The sequence below is a fragment of the Lepidochelys kempii genome, chromosome 1, assembly GCF_965140265.1.
Source record: "Lepidochelys kempii isolate rLepKem1 chromosome 1, rLepKem1.hap2, whole genome shotgun sequence".
In the NCBI taxonomy this organism is placed as follows: domain Eukaryota; kingdom Metazoa; phylum Chordata; order Testudines; family Cheloniidae; genus Lepidochelys; species Lepidochelys kempii.
This window is the reverse complement of record NC_133256.1, coordinates 136,013,227-136,033,922: the sequence shown is the minus strand read 5'-3', so window position 1 is coordinate 136,033,922 and position 20,696 is coordinate 136,013,227. Positions and strand designations below refer to the sequence as shown.

The window sequence follows — 20,696 nt, the reverse complement described above, 5'->3', positions numbered from 1 at the left end:
TACTTCTACCATAATTCAAGGTGTTAGTTTTGTAAATTATTCCCACCCTGCAGCCTACAACTAACTCAGAAGTCCACAAATCAGGTAGGGACAAGAGTTTGGGATTAGGGTAGGGGTGGGGGAAGTCTTCATATCAACCAGAAAAGCCAAATCACATCCTGCGTATCTGTGACTAACAGTCTTTCAAGGTGAAAAGAGACCATGTAAGGTCCTATTCACCACTTAGGCCTCACTTGCACCTTTAATATTGATCTTAAGAGGGATATAAGTGTAGGGGTGAAAGTAAAGCCAAAGACTTACCAGTATGGGAGCCGGCTCCAGCCCCCAGAACGGGTAGGGCCTCAGGCAGAACGGGTGGGGCTGAGGGTCAGTGTCCCCTGCCAGCCCTTCCACGCTGCCTGGCCCACACTGCCCAGGGCTCCAGAGGCGATTTAAAAAGCCCAGGGCTCTGGCCGCTGCTGCGGTAGCAACAGTGGCGGCCGGAGCCCTGGGCCCTTTTAAATTGCCAGCCCCGGGGCAGCTGCTCCTTTTGGGCCGCTCTCGCCGCCCCCTCCATCAGTGGCTCTGCCAGTAGGGACCCAGCAGGGCTGCCGATGGGGGGCACAAAAGGGGCAGCAACGTTAAAGCACTGTGATGGCAGCGCTTTAAGTCAGCTGGGTATGGGCCGGTACTGGCAGCCACTTTTTACTGGTACACCATAACAATCCGTACTGGCTTATTTTTATCCCTGCCTAAGTGATAGGTAGGGCCTTGTGAGGGACTGCTACACTGGGGGTGAAATGCACTCTTAAAATCAGTAAAAATCCTATTTGAATATGCACCAAAAAGCTTTCATAGGAATATGACTACTAAAATTCCAGGCACTCCCCTCCTCCCTGTCTCTTTTTTTATCCTTTTTATTAGCAAGCGTGTTAGCACTAGTGCAGTTCTCAATATTTTCTATCCAACAACACCATGTTACAACAGAAAAATGGTTAGGGACTCTTCTCTCTCCCCTCGCCTGTAGCCATAAGGAAAAGGAGGGCAGCCATCACCTCCCAGACCCGTTTGCAATCCCTAGGTTGAGAACTCACGTATTAGTGTATCAGATGCATTCATCTCCATCACACTTCTTCTCTCAACTGGATAGTACTCTAATTCCTATGGCCATGGTCTATCAGAGGATGCACATAATAGACTTGACAGTGGGGAGAAATGGCCTTTGTTCATCTGCTGCAGAAAGGAAATGAAAAGTAAAAGACAACTGGGGTGGACAGTGGGTATGTGTAAAAGACAGAGTGGGAGTGTTAGAGGAAGATGAATTAAAGAAAAGCATGCATGTTCTTAAATAAAATAGCTCTCAGCAGAAGGGATGACTAATTATTTCATAATTTGCAGCTTTGATAGTGTCATGCATTGTCTTTTTACATATCTGGTCTATTCAAAGGATCTGATGATGCCCAAGAGAAAATAGAACCCCATCACACAGCGGTGTTGGATGATGGTGACTGTGTTCAGTTAGAAAACAAGGTAATCCTTATCCTGTTCTCATGCTTGGAGTTTGTGACTCAATTCTGTAAAAGATTTTGGATGGGAATTATTAACATTATTTCTTTGATTGGTATTTCCATCAACCCCACCCCCCCCGCCCAAGTCTTTTACTGCACAAAATGTGACAACATACCATAAGAAATATTAGGGCCAGGAAGAGGCCAGGCATCCCAGAATGCATGTCCTTTTCATAACTGGTCTTAAAACTGTTTTCTTATTTTTTCACTGTACACATCAATTCCACCCTTGCGCTGGAAACACATCTAGATTAGGGGTGAAATCCTAACTGGGGAGCTTTGCCATTGACGTCAGTGAGGCCAGGATTTCACCCTAGGTGTTTGTTTCACCTCCTTTAAAATCCCTTTCATAATTCTGAAAATTCTAACTGGGTCAAAGTGAAGTGTCCCCTTTCACAAGAAAGGCAAAGCTCAATTTCATTAACCCTAAAAAAACAGAGAATCATAAAATCATAGAAGATTAGGGTTGGAAGAGACCTCAGGAGGTCATCTAGTCCAATCCCCTGCTCAAAGCAGGACCAACCCCAAGTAAATCATCCCAGCCAGGGCTTTGTCAAGACAAGTCTTAAAAACCTCTAAGGATGCACATTCCACCACCTCCCTAAGTAACCCATTTCAGTGCTTCACCACCCTTCCAGTGAAATAGTTTTTCCTAATATGCAACCTAGACCTCCCCCACTGCAACTTGAGACCACTGCTTCTTGTTCTGTCATCTGCCACCACTGAGAACATCCTAGCTCCCTCCTCTTTGGAACCCCTCTTCAGGTAGTTGAAGGCTGCTATCAAATCCCCCCTCACTCTTCTCTTCTGCAGACTAAATAAAGCCAGTTCCCTCAGCCTCTCCTCACAAGTCATGTGCCCCAGCCCCCTCATCATTTTTGTTGCCCTCTGCTGTACTCTCTCCAATTTGTCCACATCCTTTCTGTAGTGGGGGCCACAAAACTGGATGCAGTACTCCAGATGTGGCCTCACCAGTGCTGAATAGAGGGGAATAATCACTTTCCTCGATCTGCTGGCAATGCTCCTACTAATGCAGCCCAATATGTTAGTCTTCTTGCCAACAAAGGCACACTGTTAACTCATATCCACCATCTCATCCACTGTAATCCCCAGGTCTTTTTCTGCAGAACTGCACTTAGCCAGTTGGTCCCTAGCCTGTAGCAGTGCATGAGATTCTTCCATCCTAAGTGCAGGACTCTGCACTTGTCCTTGTTGAACCTCATCAGATTTCTTTTGGCCCAGTTCTCCAATTTGTCTAGGTCACTCTGGACCCTATCCCTACCTTCCAGCATATCTACCTCTCCCCCACAGTTTAGTGTCATCCCCGAACTTGCTGTGGGTGCAATCCGTCCCATTATCCAGATCATTAATGAAGATGTTTAAGTGCTTCAAAATGAATTCCTTGAGGACCTGCTCCTAACGTGAATCTCAATCAGCCCCATCTATACCCTATTGAGATCATCCTGCCTTCTTGCTGTGTTCTGACTCCACCTTGGGTTCGGTTCTACTCCTCACTCACACTGAGAAGAATCGTGGTGTGGGCAGTGTGTGGCAGAGACGCACGGAATCCAGAGTTGCTTGTGCTCAGACACAAGCTGGTGCGTGAGTGAAAGCTCTCTCTCTGCTTGGAGGGGACCTTCTTCTAGAACTCAAGGACAGGAATTTTGAAGGAGATAGATTTATTTATGCATTCACATGTATTCACTCCATTGGTCCCAGGCCCTAAGTGCATTGCAAGGTGTAAATAAAACAACATGGTGTTGGTCATGAAAAGGGGCAGAGTGACAGCCTTGGAGATTGAGGTTCTCAATAGATTCATGAAACACATCCAGCATGAGTAGCACTAGCTTCCCTGTGCCACCACAGTGTCTGAAGGCAGTCCTGGAGGGAGTACCTCAAGGGGTCAGAGGAAGGGAATCATGGGTACCTATCCAGACTAAAAATAGGTTTGTGTTGTGTATAAGGGCGATGGACTCAAGGGAGAATGAAAGGAGAACTCATTCTCCATGTCCACTCAGTACTCATTCTTTCACTGAGGAACTCATTCTTTCCTGACAGGGCTGCCAACTGGTGACACTGTTTTCTGTGTCCAAGATTCATGTCTACTAAAGACATGGATTTAAGGTGACCTGCTTTTTCATATAGGCCACTGACCAGCCACCGGATGATGGTGACTAGCAATTAGTCACCAAGGCTTCAATGCCATCAGAACAAGATAAATGCCTAGACAGAGAGCACTGGATTTGAACTGGTAACCCAGATGTTAACAGCACATTACCAATCCCTGTGAATCAGCCAGTCCTTTTGGAGTGATTTTTTTTAATAGGAAATGCAATGTGAGGGTTTAACTGGAATCTTTAGTAAACATTATTGATGGTTACAAGATCAAATAAAGATCAGGAATGTGCTAAATGAAATCTTAAAATAGTTTTTATATGTCTTAAAAGTACAAAAAAATCATCCTATTAGAGCCAGATATGAAACTTAAATATACACTCTGTAGAATACACATTGACTTCTATATAAACAACCACAGGGGATAGACCATTGATTCTCCCTTGCTGATGTCGGGGAATTGATTTACCCTTTTATTGACCTGAGATTTGTAAATGTTAAAATCCAGTAAATGTTAGTGTAAATAGCCAATATTTCATCCCCAAACTTCCACTTGTATCCTATGCGTTTTCCTTTCATGTTAGTGTTGTTGTAATAGATGATCCTGGAATGGAGATGAGGCCTGATAGGGCCATGATAACTCTCAGGGCTTTGCTGTCATATACCATTCCATCTATACTTTCATAGTTTATACTCCCAAGTGAATTATGATTCTTCTATTCACTCTGAAGCCATTAGTGCACATGCCTATACTGCACTGAGGAATAAGGATATGTCTGTAGAGGGTATCTTAGGATCAGCAATAGGCAAAACGTTTCAGAAAAATAAATGTCATCCTGTCCTAATTTCTGCCTGCTGTCTATATAGCCAACTCAAAGCCCGTAGTTTAGCTTAGTTCGTCCATAGCTCCCTACCTGTTATCTCCATTATACCTACTATCTTTCTTTGAGAAGATTACATTATGGAGTATGGAGGGAGGTTGTCTTTATTCCAGAGCCTCCATGCTGAGCCAGGCCATCTGCTCTGTTGAGCTCTTATTCAGGCCCATATCTGTGAAGGTACTTAGGCACCTAAGTCCTTTTTTTAGGCACCACTCTGATCCACAAAACTCCCACACAGCTGCTGCCTAACTCTGCAGGTGCCTAAACTTGCTCAATGCCTAAGTTTTTGTGGTAAAAGTTCCCTAGGGGCCTATGTTTGATTCTGGGCATAGACACTGCTGTCTCTACTCTAGGTTTCTGGGCACCTATCTCCTGCTTAAGCCCTAAAGCAACCCATGAACTGGAGGAAGATAGGCACGCCTTTGCCTAACTAACCTGTGGGGCCAGATCTAGTAGGTCAGCTCAGAGGCCAACTAACTCCACACAAAATGGCCTAGCAGAGGGGTAGCTCATTTATAAACTTTACCCCGTGGTGAGAGCACTCATGTGGGATGGGGGAGACCACAAGTTCAGGTCTCCCTCTGCCTCTGAGGGAGAAGGGATTTGTACAGGGATCTGCTGCCTTGAAGCACTAGGCAATAGACTCATTCTTACTCTCTGGCTCCATTAATATGTAATTATTCAATTAAAGTGGAATAGATGCAATAGGAGAGATGCAGGGAAACCCACATCAGAATACCATGTTGCCTAGCGGTTAGGGCACTCCCTTGAGAGATGACAGACTCCTGTTCTCCTCATCAGGCAGGGGCAGGGGGACTTGAACCAGCTCCTCCTTCTCCACTCCCTGGCTGTTCTGGGTGGAGTTAGGCAGCCTCTGAGCACACCTACTGGATAGGCCCCGCATGTTCGTTAGGTGGAGGAGTGCCTGTCTTCCCTTGGCTCATGGTTCACGAGGAGAGATAAGCGCCTCTCTGCAGCCCGGACATAGGCACTTAACTCCGTGAGAGGGACAGGGCTTAGCACGCCCCCCTCTCTTCCATCTCTCCCACTGGCTAGCTTACGCTGCTTCCTGCCTAGTGTGCTGGCTTTGTGGTTCGCATTCTAAGGCACCTCTTTCTCCCCATTCATTGTGTAGGAAGCCTAGACAACTAACTCAGCTCTGTGGATCACAGTTTGCTCTGTGATTTTCTAAGTGCCTACTTCTCTTGGTGGATCCAGGCATCAGTTACTCAGTTCCTGCATTTTCAGCAAGGATGGAAGGGAGGATATAAAGGGAGAATAAAAGTGGCTTTAAGCCACCTTGCACTCCTTATATGGTAGGCCCAGGCAGAATCTTGTCTGGCCCCGGGTGTAAGTTAGGCTAAGGGCAGCTCCAGTTTACACTCTACTTATCATGGTCTCCTATAGGCGCTGGGAAGCAGAAAATTGTCATAGTATGCCCAGGCCACACTCTTTCCTTCAGAGCCTGGGAATGGGCCTCAGGGAGCCATTTCTGCTCATTCTAAGGCCTCTTTATTCTCTGACAGAGCAATGTGAGAGAATCTTTAGCAAAACTGAGAGACAGCCTCTGGGACTTTGCCAGTATGGTTGCCAACTTTCTAATACTGTATTTAAAAACTGGACACTCCAGCATGAGTGCTGGATCCTCCCCTTTGCCACCCCTTCCCCCTAGGCCTCGCTCCTGCCCTGTCCCTTCTCCCTAAGCCCCCCTCCCTTTGCTCGTCTTTCCCCCTCCCTACACTGCTCACTGCTTTCCCCTCTGCCCCCCTCCCTTTGTGGGTCAGGAGGGACTTGCCTGTGGAGCCAGGGTTGGGAGCTGCAGCCACCTGATGCAGGTAGGAGGTGGTCCTGGCTGAGTAGAGGTTGTCACAGGTGATGACCCAGCACCTCCCCTGCCCGCAGTAACTGGACTTTGGTGTCCAGTCAGTAGATCTGACCAGACACTGTCAGGTCCCCTTTCCGCTCAAAAACCAGACACCTGACCACCCTATTTGCCAGTCAAATGGAAACAAGGTGTCAAGGTTCCTTCCCCACTCTGAACTCTTGGGTACAGATGTGGGGAACTGCATGAAAGACCCCCTAAGCTTATTCTTACCAGCTTAGGTTAAACACTGCCACCACCAAAGTGTTACACAAAGAACAGGAGAAGTGCCTACTTGGAAACGTCTCCCCCCAAAAATATTGCCCCAAGCACTACACCCCCTTTCCTGGGGAAGGCTTGATAAAAATCCTCACCAATTTGCATAGGTGAACATAGACCCAAACCCTTGGATCTTAACAGCAATGAAAAAGCAATCAGGTTCTTAAAAGAAGAATTTTAATTAAAGAAAAAGTAAAAGAATCACCTCTGTAAAATCAGGATGGTAAATACCTTACAGGGTAATCAGATTCAAAACCTAGAGAATCCCTCTAGCCAAAACCTTAAGTTACAAAAAGATACAAAAACAGGAATATACATTCCATTCAGCACAACTTATTTTATCAGCCATTTAAACAAAACAGAATCTAACGCATATCTAACTAGATTGCTTATTAGCCTTTACAAGAGTTCTGACCTGCATTCCTGCTCTGGTCCCAGCAAAAGCAACACACAGACAGAGAGAGCCTTTGTTTCCACCCCCCTCCCCCCGCCAGCTTGTCTCCTCATTGGTCATTTTGGTCAGGTGCCAGTGATGTTATCCTACCTTCTTAACCCTTTACAGGTGAAAGGGTTTTTCCTCTGGCCAGGAGGGATTTAAAGGTGTTTACCCTTCCCTTTATATTTATAACACAAGGTATTTTGTGTCACCAGAAATTTTATAGCACAAGAGCTCTGATTAAAACTCCAAAAATGCCAACATTTCACTTACTTTTTTATGTAACTATGATTAGTTCACAAAGATGAGGGTTTTTTCTGTGTTCCGCCATGATGGGCTGAATTCTGTTCACCTTACTCATTCATATGGTCCCACTAACTGCTTAGGGTTTGGCCTGAGTCTAAAATGCATATGGGGAAACCAATCTTACATCTTCTGTTTCTGTTATAAAGTACATCATCTTCGATGAAATGTAATTGCCACTTGGCTATAATCTGACCTCCACCCCAAGGTGCAGTCATGCTACAATCTGCTAGCAAAGCTGTTCAGTTGCACAAGGCTACTATAGGTGAGGAATCTTCCGTCAGATTTCTTTGATATCCTGTGGGCTCTCAATCAGTAGCCACTTCGATTGCCTCACTCTAGAATTTTAGTGTAATCTATAAGCAAATGACTGCAGTAAAAACCCAGCAGATAGTATATCAACTTGGTTGATGGTATTCCCTGCTGAGAGATGTAACGTTGTTCTGAGTGAGGGGTAAGTTAAATGGCAAATATATCTACCTTGTCGGCAGCACTAGCAATGCAGAAGTCATGGGCAGGAGTAGCTATGTGGATTCTCTTGCTTGCTCCCTAAGAGGAATTGCTTGTAGACAGTGAGTACGGTGAAGGAAGTTGATGTGACTTGAAATCTTGTCTTTCCTTGACAAATCATGTGTTTGGCGTGGTCCAAAAGTGTTTATTCAGTTGTGCAATTGGTGCAATCTATACCCATTGTGTCCCACGATGATTGTGCAACAGCAGTACATGTCCTTAAGACAATGAGGTTCTATTATTGTAATTTCCTCCTTGCAAAGCATCCAGCAGTTCATCTCTCTTGCTTGCAGTCTCTTCAGTATGCAGCAACACATTTGTTCACTGCTCCAGGGCACTGGGATCACATTACACTTTCCTTGCTTGTTGTACATTGACTGCTTATGAAGTGTCACATTGACTTGGAATTGTTCATCTTGGTTTTTACACCTTTAGTGGCTATATTTGTTACCTACTCCGTAACCCTCATCTGGACAGGTAATTACATTCTGACACCACTTGCCCTCTAAGGACCACAGCAGAGTATCAGATTCCAGCATGTGAGCAAGTTTTTGCTATAGTGGGCATTGGATGTTTGAATTCACTCCACCAGAAATCTGCCTCTCCTCCTTTTTTCCCTATTGTCCAGCGCCTTAACTCTTTAAACCTCATATTTTATATTTTTCTCTTCCCTTATCTTATGTTAGATTTCCTCTTAGATTTTTTTTACTGTGAAAAGCGAGGGGGTTTTATTCTATTTTAGAACATTTGAGGGCATTTTTGAAATAACAAGAAAAACAAAATTGTGAATTCATTGCACTACATGGTAGTTAATGTTTGGTGACCATTTCAGCTGTGTTCTGACTACATGTCACATAAACACATGTTAAGGGCCACAAGGTAGTCAGCCCATGCAGAGGTGTGCAAAGGAGAGAGAGCACAAAGAGCTTCCCTTCTCTTTTATCTCCTTTGTTGCAGGAAGCCACAGTTATAGCTGGGGCCCTACCAAATTCACGGCCATGAAAAACGTGTCATGGACTGTGAAATCTGGTCTTTTGTGTACTTTTCACTCTATACTATACACATTTTACAGGGGAGACCAGCGTTTCTCAAACTGGGGGTCCTGACCGAAAAGGGGGCAGTGGCAGGGTTCCAAGATTATTGTAGGGGGCGTCATAGTATTGCCATACTTACTTCTGCACTGCCTTCAGAGCTGGCTGGCCAGAAAGCGGCGGCTGCTGGCCAGGCATCCAGCTCTGAAGGTGGCACTGCCAGCAGCAGCACAGACGTAAGGGTGGCAATGGGCGGCCGGAGAGTGGCAGCTGCCAGCCGAGGGCCCAGCTCTGAAGGCAGCTGCACAGAAGTAAGGGTGGCAATACCATACCATGCTACTGCTCTCTGGCCTCCCAGCTCTGAAAGCAGCGCCGCAGCCAGCAGCAGTGCGGCAATAAGGGTGGCAGTACCGCTATCCCCCCCTACAATAACCTTGCGACACCCCCACACAATATCCTTTTGGGTCAGTACCTTACAGTTACAACACTGTGAAACTTCAGATTTAAATAGCTGAAATCCTGAAATTTATTATTTTAAAATTCTATGACCATGAAATTGACCAAAATGGACCGGGAATTTGGTAGGGCCCTAATTATAGCCATTGATGTCCTGATCAGTGGCCCTGTGGGCTAGTGCCCTTAAGGGTGTGAGTTGCATCAAAAGGGCAGAGAGGAGGCAGGGTTTTGGAACACCACTCCTCCATAGCAGCCCATAACTCTGGCTTGCTACAGACAGGAGGTTGCACGCCCTTCAGCCTAGGGACCATCTCCTTGGATGTGTATGTATAGCGCCTAGTGCAATAGGGCCCTGATCCACAGGAAAATCTCTCTAGGTGCTACTGTAATATAAATATGAAATAAGGGGTGGCACAGCAGTTGTTGTCTCCAGGAGATTTGGGCACAGTGTCTCCCTTAGAGAGCTGTTTGAAAAATTTCAAAGTATTCTACATTTTGATGATTTATTTCTGCATTTTTTTTTTTTTTACCAGCTCTCCTCCTGGATCTTCCTGTTGGGGTATATGGGCCTTGCACTGTCTCCTGTTCTGGGCTAGGCGTTAGTGGCATAATCTGGCCCTATCTATACACTGAGCAGTGAATTCATGGTTATTGTCATTCATATGTACTAAAGCTGAACAATCATCCTGCAGATATCTAAGGCCCTGATCCTGAAAAGCAGTTGGTACAGATAGAATCTTGTGATGGCACAGTGCCCCATTTCTCTGCCTGCATTCAGGGGTCCAACAGCATGGAGTAACTTGCAAGATCAGGGCCTAAATTGGTTGTTTGATCATTAGTAATAAAAAAATATATATACAGATCAAACTCAGTATTTAGCTTTACATTTTCCAAAACATTGTGCTAGTATGCCTAGAATGAAGTTTCTGGTTGCAACAGTCATGATATTAACAGTGTGTTTACTAAAACCATCTTTTAGAAGTTTAATAATGTGTGTCTGTTCATTGATAAACCTAAAATCAGCATTTAATTGCTGTGTCATAAATATCTTGTTAAATCTAAATTAAATCCTTATTTGAGACACTTGAGGTAATGACCCAATTTTTTTTCCTTGTAATTGTAAGTGGAACAAAAGGTCTTCTGTGTGTGGATTAGTTATAGGGAATGTGTAGATCCCCTCATAGGATCAATTTACAAATACTTGCTTAATGATTTTAGCTGGGAATTATATTCGCTTCCTGAACTCTGCTTAGTACAGAAACTTGTATTGGTGCAAAATCCTGTAACTAATGGTTTCAAATGCAAAAAATGTGATGAAGTCATCTGTTATTTTGAGGTCAGGGTTAATTAACTGCTTCTATTGAGCTCATATTTTATTGTTGCAGCCTGAAACTACCAGTTTAATTGGTGATAATCTAGGGCCTGATCCCACAAATCCTTTTTCATGTGAGTAGTCCCATTGGTTTTGGTGGACTACAGTGAGCACACTTCACAGAATCATGCTCTGAATGTTTTGCTACATGTCTCTGGATTAAGATGATTTTTGTTTCCAGTGCTTCTCTTTTTGTTTTGTTTGGCACGTGGAGATGTTGGTCTGGACCTGTCCTTGGGTATCATCTGTTAAATACCTGAAAGGAATTTATTTTCTCACCTGAATTTTCACACTAAAGTACATGTGAGCAGATACTATACAGAATGAATTTGATACCAGAGGAAAACTATCTGTTCCTTGTCTTGTCTGTGTGGCACCATCCCCTCCCTGTGCTCCCATGAGGCCTACTAAGAGCTATCTTGCAGCAGACCTACCTCCCCTTAGGGAGGCCCTGTCAAGTAGCTGTCTCCAGTTCAAAGAGTATAAAACCAAAGGGTCTTCTGCTGCTCCTAGGCTACCTTTCACTGTGTCCATTCCTACAGTGCTGAACTTCTCCTGAAGACCCAGCCCAGACTTGAGCCACTAGTCCTCAGGGTTTCTTCTCTGGAGACCTTTCCCTAGTCTGGTTCTCCCTGGACTGGATACTTATTCCCAGGCCATCTGCCTGGGGGTTGACCTTTCCCAGCCTGCTCCGGCCATGCCACTCTCTCCTTCCAGGGCCAGTCACAGGAGACCACTTTCCCCTGTAGCTCTCTTCCAGCTGAGTCTCCCAGCTCCCCCATCACCCAGCTCTTCCCCAGCTGGGTCTGATAAATGAATAGAGCCACCTGCTCCAAAGCCAGTCAGGATCAGTTGCAGAGGCTAATCTGTGAGAGGCGAGACTGAGCCTGTCTCCCCATAAAGGGCCAGCCAGCCTGTGACAGTCTGTAAAATGTCTGTCTAAATATAATCTATAATAACATAATCTAAATATATGTTGCTATTTAATTCATTCAATTTTTCAGTGTAGGGTCCTGAAATAAGCTATTTTGTCTTAGTCGCTGGTGAGCTGATTAAAGAATCCATGGTACAGTATGGTAAGCGTTTCTAGTAACAAACCACTGGTTGGTTGGTTGATTTTGTCTTGTAAACTGGCAGAAAGAATTCAAAGGATGTGGGCCATCTCCCATACCTGCCTGCTTTTGAAGCCTGTTATGTTCCTCTCCATCACAAATACAGTGATTGAAAATGAAAGTCAGTGCCTCCCATGTTCCCCAGCCAGTTTGTTTATATATGAGATAGTGCTGTTGGACTAAAGGTGTATTCTTTGTATTTCTATATTCTAAAAATAAAATATACTATATTTTTTAAAGTACTATACTTTTCACTTTTTTCCATCGATGTTTGAAGCATTTTAAAAATAACATGAACCATGAAAAAAACTCCATGAAATCCATTAGGGACTTCACTATTGCTATTGGTTTTTTTGTGGGGGAGGGGATGGAAGTGCTTAGAGACTAAAGCGATGGGTGACAGTTGTACACTGGAAAATGAAAGATATCTGAGTCAGGACATGGTGTGGTGGGCAGGGGGAAAGTTGGGAACTATGGGTGCAGATAGTATGAGCAAGCTATTTCCTAGAAAGTCAGAGAAGTTAGAGTTTCTCCACATTTCTGTTGACTCTTTGCTTTGTCCCTGCCTTTATTCAAAACTTTAAAGTTTGATTCAAATCCCATTGGAGTCAACAGGAGACCTTCTCTTGACTTACGTGGGCTTTGGGACAGGTTCTTAAAGGGGAGTCTAAATATAACTGTCTAAACCTGCAGCATTTAACTTCATTTTGTAAATATGATGGAGTCTATGGCCAGAAGGGACCATTGTGATCATCTCCCCTGACCTCCTCCATAACACAGGCCAGCTGCACGGACTGTTGGGGAGGGGGACTTACAGGCTGCCACTCACCTATCCAATGCGATGCATCCGAGTCATGGCACCAAGATGTTAGGGGGCTTATTCCTTCACCCACTTACTTCCCTGGTCCTTCTCGCATCAACAGAGAGCAACAATACCCGAAGTCCAAAGGTGCAAACAATTCGATGTTTATTGGGGTGAACTTCCAGCAAGCATGATTCCAGTTTCCTTCCTTAGTATCCTCCTTCCCAGCTCTGACACCACAGAGCCTTGTGTCCCTGTTCCGATTCCTGCCCTTAGCCAAGCATGATTCCAACTTCCTTACTCCCATTCCCTGTTCCCATTTCCCCCTTTAGCAAAACATGATTCCAATTTTCTTACCCCCATTCCCTGTTCCCATCTCACACACCCACATGCCCACCTCCACCCCATCACTTCCTCATTGACTACAGATTATATAGTAAAACTTGAGTTCTGCTTAGCTATACCTTAACCAATCATTTTCCTGAAATTTAACTAACCAATCCTAACATATTGTAACATGATTATGTAACCAATTATATCCCACCACCTCAATTAGTTTACACCCAGCAAAATTAATTATACAGCAGACAGGAACAATCACAGAACCAGACAGAGATTATACAGACAAACAACAGCAAAGTGGGAACTATAATGACAAAACAATGCAGAAGTGAGGATTTCACATCCCAGCTATTGATAAGTGAGTTCTTGCCAGACAGGATGCTATCAAACTAAGTTTCCTTTTACATTTTCTAGGCACTTCCCTTTCTCTGGAGGTGATAGGGATACAATCCTGTCCTGATAGTGCCTAACAGACCAATAGCACCTTATTTCAATGTGACTAGTTTGGAATGTGAGGATGTGACTGTTCGCTTCCCAGCTTATGGCTGCCTCTGCTGCTTAGCCAAAGGCCTTAGCCTAAGAACAGGGCCTCAGACTGTCACAGTAAGAGAAGGCCCTTACACCAGCAGATAATGATTTTGATTCTTTTATACCTCTATAATTAGCCAAGTGATAAGAATACACCTAAATTCTTAGAGTATAGGCCTTTACAGACAGGCATGAATATCTATATCCTAACAAACTTCCAGAGATATTGTTGAGAATTTCTGCAGTATTAATAAGACTTAGCTGTTAATACGACACTTTTTCATCAGTAGCTCTCAAAATGCTTTACCAAGGACATCACTATCATTAGCCCCATTTTACAGATGGGGAAGCTGATGCACAGAGAGGTGAAGTGCCTTCCCCTGGGTCGCCAAGCTGGGAAGAGATCCCATATTTTCCAAGTCGCAGTCCAGTGCTCTAACCACTAGGACACACTCCCACCCCACACTAGAGCATACTGAGTAGTGCCTCCGAAGGGAAGTTTACAGTAAAGCAAACAGGGTCATAGGCTGTACTTGGGATGGATAACAATGTGGGAAGGATAGCAGAGAAGCCGAATGTTAAATGAGGCATTTTAGTTTAAAATATTTTTAGATTAAATAGTATTTGAATTTAAATGATTAGTTAATTAACTGATTATAATGTAGTGGGAAAGGGCACTATACATACATGTGAAATTACCCCTTTGGCAAAGGACCTGAAGAAACCCTATGATTCCCCTTGCAAATGGAGGGAGGGAGAGAAACAGACACATAGACAGGGGAGAGAGGAAGACTTAGCACATCCCTCCTGGGGAGGAGAACTTCATGCCAAACCTAAATGAACCAGTACAGCAGGGACAAGCCACAGTCACTGGGGACAAACTGGTTGGCAGGGTAGAATGTTGCATTCAGAAAACAGGTGGTAAAAGACTAAAGCCACAAATAATATAACAGTGTGTTTCAAAAATAATTTCTCTATTAAGTAACAGATCACATCTGAAAATACTGGACTAAAATTATTTTCTATACTAGGGTCATTTGTGATGAATACTCAGGAAGAAATTATACAAGCCATTGATGATTACAGAAATGCAAAAAATGGATTTTAGAGAGCTGCCACCTGGAAGTCAAAGATAGGAAACCAGTGATCTACAATGTTAAGAGTGTAGCTGGGTGTTTCATATTTACATCATAAGCGTCTGATCCTGCAATCCCTTACACATGTGAGTAGTTCTGTTGCCTTCAGTGGAACTACTCATATGAATAAAAATTACTAGATCAGGCCAGTAGTATATACTTAATATACCTAATTACCAAGCATGTCTGTGTGATTATTGTTTTTTGAGGGTTAACTCTACATTTTTGCATATATATATATATATATGCAAATGTGGGTGGAAAGTGCATTAAGTCATTTTGTTTTGGTATACAGAAATATGTTTCTCTTTTGCTGCAAAAAAAAGACTCTCAGTTTAAATCTATTGCTTCATAAGGTCTCTTTTAAAAATCATTTATTTAAACTTTTTACTTTCCTTTGTGACACTCCATTAAGCAAATCTTACAGCCCTGAAGATATAAAAGAGTATGTGGTCATCTCCCCTTTTTTAAAAAAAAAAAACGAGGGAACTAGCTATTGTAATACGTGTGCTGTGTAAGAACGTGTGCTGAAGTTTCATGTTTCAGGTAATCTTTTTAAAATAATGGCAGTCTAGATTGCATCAGTTAGTTTAAAAACTGCTATGCTATTGGTAGGGACAGAATGGGATTGGAGCCAAACTTTGACTCTGTTTCTGCCAAAGTCTGTATCAGATTTAAGACACATGCTTCTGCAAGCTTCCACGAGGGTTGTGAAAAAAGTTTTAATACAGAGTTGGATTACAGCTCTCTGTAGCTCAAAACATTGGCCGTTACACTACCATCTTAAAAGGCAGCTGTAACACAGAGCACAGAATATAGCATATTTTTAAAGTTTCTGGACCACAAATTAATTGAGTCCCTTTGTGAGTCCAGATGGAAGATCAGTTAATAACATTAATGTGAATCTGATTACCTGATTACTTGTGAGATTATCAGATAAAACCAAGCAAATGCTTAAACTTTTTTCAAATGTATCTAAAGAACAGTCTAGGAAATGACATTGTCTAGGTGAATTATAATTGTGTTGGATGAGACAACAGTTATTTACTTTCTCACGTGCTTATTCTGTTTGGATTTACAACTGAAATTCTGGAAGTTTTTTTTAAATTGTTGCAAGAAATGCATTTCGAAACAGAGCCTTCCAGCTGTATGATATCAACTGCGTAGTAATCTGTGGATCTTAAACATCAGAATGTACAAACCGTGGGCAACCTTGAATATTTTCATGGTGTCTTTTCTGCATCTCCTGCAGGGATCTGATTATGAGTATGGACCTGTGAAGGTAGGTGGGCTTTAATTTACTAATATAACAAATCTCAATTGTCTGAGAATACATTAATTGTATTGCATGAAGTGGCGGTAGTGTCTAAATCATTTTTGTTTGTTTACCTATTTGGTTGTGTGAGTTATTGTTGTTCAGTTACACCGATATGAAGCAAGCGGAGGGGAACCAGTATTCTGTACTAAATAGTTTAATCCATAATCATTGTTTAATAGTTTTGTCCTTTATAAAGGACTTATAAAGTTTCTGCCTTAACTAAATCCTTTAATATCGGTCTTAAAAATAAAAAATTAACTTGAAAGTCAGAAAATTTAGATTTCTTTTAAAAAATAGATGCTCCCTATCATTTTGCATTAGTATATTATCTAGGGAATTACTTACAAGGTATAGAAAGATTTCCTCTGAAGCACTTGTTCAATAATTTGTCACCAATTAATGTCTCTTCTCACGGTTGTTAAAAGGCTTTATCCAGGTTTCTAACCTATGCAGTGACAGATAATAATACAGCATATTGACTGGGGATACAGTTTTCTTCTGGGATTAGTACATTAAAAATTAAGATGAAGCATCCTCATGAATGTGGGATTTTTCGGATCTGACTTTTTGAGAAAATGTAAATACTCCCAGACAGTAATTTCTAAAGGAAACCAAGTGTCAAATACGATTCCTAGTTTGTAGGATTTCCAAGTCACAGTTAATCCAGTGTGTGCTCCTGAGACACTAGCAAGTCCTTGTGCCATTAAGGAAAAAACAACACCACCAGCTAACACTCTTGTTCTTACTTCAGAGAATGTCCTCCTTTGCTAAGCAATGACCACACACTAGTCCATAAAACACACTGAATTCTGACCTCTGTTTCAAGAGGCTGGGTTGCACACACAAATGTAGAGATCCACTACAAGAATGACAATTAGCATTAGTGCATGATGTGTGTCTGAGAATGACAAATGACTAGTCCCTCTGCATCCTCCTAGTATGAAGTTTTAATTTACAGCATGAACAGTCTGTGATTTGAAACAGTGAAGACTAGTATAATCAGTCTGTTCATTTCCTTTGAACCTTGATTGATAAATCATTGGTTTCTTCCATGTAGATTACTAAACCTATGTGTGACTGGGTGCACAACAGAAGTAAAATAGATGATGAGAACTCTGTCTGCGGATATAGCACAGAGTGCTAATTCAGTATATTGGTAGTCCAATAGTTATGTGAGTAAAAAGTCTTTCATTGAATTTTGCAACAATATACGCTCTCCCAAGAATAAATGTAATGGCTTATTTAGCTATGACATCCTTAATAGCTTTTCTCCATACTGTATGTACTATGATGCCACTGTCATACAGTCTTTTCAACATATGTACAGCTGTAATGGTTGACATTTGGCTGCACTGTCAATTAGTCACAGTTTGGCCATAACGTATTACTGCAGTATAAGACCAGTTACACTCCAGCACTAACATGAAGGTGTGGTGTAGGTCAGTCCAAAAAAAGATCTGTGTTTCAAATAGACTTCACCATGTGATAAAACCAAAGTTAATTTCTCTGCTTTCTCATACTTGAAATATTCTTTTCTTTTTTTGTGAAGAGAGAGCGTCATGATTGAGTTTTAAGCACATTTAAGTTTTTAGATATTTTACTTCTTGATAGCAAGATTTTGATATTATTTTGGCATTTACTACAGATGAATTTCCTAAAAATAGAACTCTTTAATGTAATGGTGTTTAACGTAATCCATAGATTCCTAGCTGTTAGGGAGAGAAAATGCCATTTGATTAACCTAGTCTAACTGCCGGAATTTTGCAAGACTCCGATCTACAGCGCTTCTACTATTGTCTGAATAAAGACATTTTAGAATAATTTCTGTGATGGCAGCTTGGCCTCTTCCCCTATTAGTTTAACCACTGCCCAGTTGCTCCTCTTGGGTAAGATCATCTCTTCTGTTATGCAGTACAAAAGGGAGTAAATGGACCTAAGAGGCCATGTGGAGAGGAAATATAGCTATGTGGGATCATATCGTGATTTATCTGGTGCTATTCAGCTGTTAAGTATTTCTCCTGCATGCAAGTAGCAGCTCTGTCACCCCAGAGGGTTGCATATGTAACCAAGGATGCTACAAACATTATTTTAGTTGTAGAACACAGAATATATATAACAATTCATACCATAATCTTCCAAAGCTCTTTTAAGTCAATGAGCATTGTGCTTGAGTAACAACTGAAGAATAGAGGTGTGTGCAGTATATTAAAAATTACACTCACTCTCATGTCATTAAAGAACATTAGTTGGGTTGCAAAGTCAAGCATGCAAAAGTCAGAAAATGCCAAAATTAAGATTGACTTTTCCATGCTTGACTCTGCAACCCTAAATGATATTTTACATACAAAAAAATTGTGGAATTTCCCAGATTAACAACCTCCCTCCCCCAAAATAACATCATGTGGCATCATATTGCCATCCACATAGTTCATCAGCAGGGTTGGAACCTTTAGATCCACCACAGACCTCTGCCATTTGAGGTAAGAGAGTAACTAGTACCAATGGTAGGTGTCTCCTCTATGTGGCCCAGTGCTGGTGGAGGATGAGATGCACCCTTTGCCAGTAGGTTTCACAGATATTTGCTGACAGCTGAGGGATGTTGAGAACCCCAGGAGTTTTGGGTTGCATTCCAGGCTCCGTAGGGTAGTGTCTCTAGTGGGCACAGACCCTTCTGCCCATTTCCCCCCCCCCCCCCCGCCTAGGATTGCCAACATCTCTTGTTACAAGGGACATCCCTTATTTTTTCATCTCTGTACAACAAGACTGGGACTTGCTGAGTGCTGCAAAAAGCAGGTAGAAATACGCCTGGTGAATGTAGATGAGTACTGCTTATTCATTATTACTGATGAAGATAATAGTAATATCAGGAGGAAGGGTGGGGGTGGGGATGTGAAGAGAACAGTCCCTTATTTTTGAAATACAGTGCTGGCAATCCTACAGGCCTCACCCCAAGCTTGAACCCTTCAGCCCTGCCCAGTCTCTTCCCTACACCCAGCTCCTCATCCCAGACCCATTCTCCTCATCTAATTGGTCCTAGTATTCAGTTCTCTTCCTCCTCATCCCACTCCAGGTATCCTTGCCCAGCCAGTCCCAGTCTTCCCCTCTGAGCAACCATCTGCCCCCCTCCCCACACCCAGTCCTAGTCTCGTTGCCCCACCGGTTCCAGTTCCTCCCCTCCCAGCATCTCCATCTAAGCTGTTTTTCTCCCCATCATCTACTCGCTGATCCCCCTGCCCACCTTCCCAATTCCCACTGGCTCCCAATCTCCATCTACCACCCTCGGCTCCTCCTCCAGTCTCAATGTCCCCACCTCACTGGGCTTCTTGTCCATCTCTCTTTGCCCAGCCTGTCCAAGTTGTCCCCTCACACCCTGGCTCCTTGTTAGATATGTCTCTCCTGCCCAGTAGTTCCCAATCACAGTCTTGACAGTTCCAGCCCTCCTTCCCCAGCCCCAGCTCTGTCTCTGATCCCAGTTCCCTGCCCCAGCTTCAACGTCTCCCCCCACCCTCCCATTTCCCTCTGTGGCTCCCAGTCCCAGCCACCATCTCCCTCCCTGCCAGCCTCCAGTGCCAGCCACCCTTCGCTGCAATTACAGGGAAAGTCCTACTCAGCCTGGGCTGGAGCATGCTCAGTGCAGATGGAACCTTTAGAGATTTCAGGTGCTAAACTATAAATCATCTCTACAGAACGTGTGAGAGCTGTGCTTTTTCAAAGCCTGATAATTTGGGTGGATTCTCATGAGAATGGGAAAAGGCACATTCCTGACACAAAGGCCACCTGCTTATCAACCTTCAAGTAACTGCTCCACAGCATGAGGGGGAAGAGGAGCTTCTAAATTAAAGGTCACCTGTTTTTTAACATGAGCTAAATGATGTATTTTTCTGTAAACTCATTCATGGAAATGGCTGATGCATTTTGGCTGAAACCTTCCAAAAACAAAATTCAGCCAGAGGCAGACATTTGCCAGGATAAAGTTCATCCTGAACAGTTAAAGTTTGGTAAAGTTATGAGCAACTGAAAACAGGGTCTTCTAATGGGAAGTGTGGGGCATCTTTCATAATAGGTAATGCTGCCAGCCCCATCTAAAATAATGGCAGGCATCAATAGTGACTCTACAGTGGAGGTCATGTTGAGATTGGCACAAAATTGGAAATCCTTTTATTTCACACTTTAACAATTGGATTAGGCTGCAAAATTTGGCACACTGGCCGTTCAGACAACAATTGCATTTTCCATGTCACTTTTTTGAAATTAGTTATTAATTTTTGCAGAGGAAACATTAACAAATATTCCCTAGTTGACTATCCTGACAGTCTCTTATTTTTAGGAATCTGCTGGCTAAACAACCCCAACCATCTTTTCCTGTCTCTCTCCCCCAGAAATTCTCTATTTTTAAGTATCAGAGGCAGAGGCCACTTTTTCCAGAACTTTAAAAAGAACTATTATTATATTCGTTGTAACCCAACTGATCTCCACCAAGAAAAGCCAATGGAACTGCTCCAATCCGTCAGCTACTTATGTTTCCAACACTACAGCTGTCTTTGTAATGGAGATGCAAGTTCCTCATCTCTAACAAACTTGTGCTTCAACTTTCCCTGCCCCCTTTTCACCATCTGCTAACCCCTCTTTGAAAGGGAGAGATGAAGCCTAAATTGTCAGATTCACAG

The 20,696-nt window shown here is 43.0% G+C and overlaps 2 protein-coding genes across 2 annotated transcripts in view; both read left to right on the top strand.

Moving 5' to 3' along the window:
* Window positions 1–14,722, top strand: part of PIR (pirin) — a 72,814-nt gene extending 58,092 nt beyond the window's left edge. Inside the window, 3 exon segments of the mRNA XM_073327367.1 lie at window positions 1,427–1,509; window positions 11,801–11,867; window positions 14,607–14,722. Of these exon segments, the coding sequence (XP_073183468.1) occupies window positions 1,427–1,509; window positions 11,801–11,867; window positions 14,607–14,722 (266 nt within the window).
* Window positions 14,723–15,484: 762 nt separating this feature from the next.
* Window positions 15,485–20,696, top strand: part of VEGFD (vascular endothelial growth factor D) — a 32,737-nt gene continuing 27,525 nt past the window's right edge. The window contains exon 1 of the mRNA XM_073327989.1: window positions 15,485–15,993. Within this exon, the coding sequence (XP_073184090.1) occupies window positions 15,904–15,993 (90 nt within the window). The 5' untranslated portion in view covers window positions 15,485–15,903. The remainder of the gene's footprint in view (window positions 15,994–20,696) is intronic.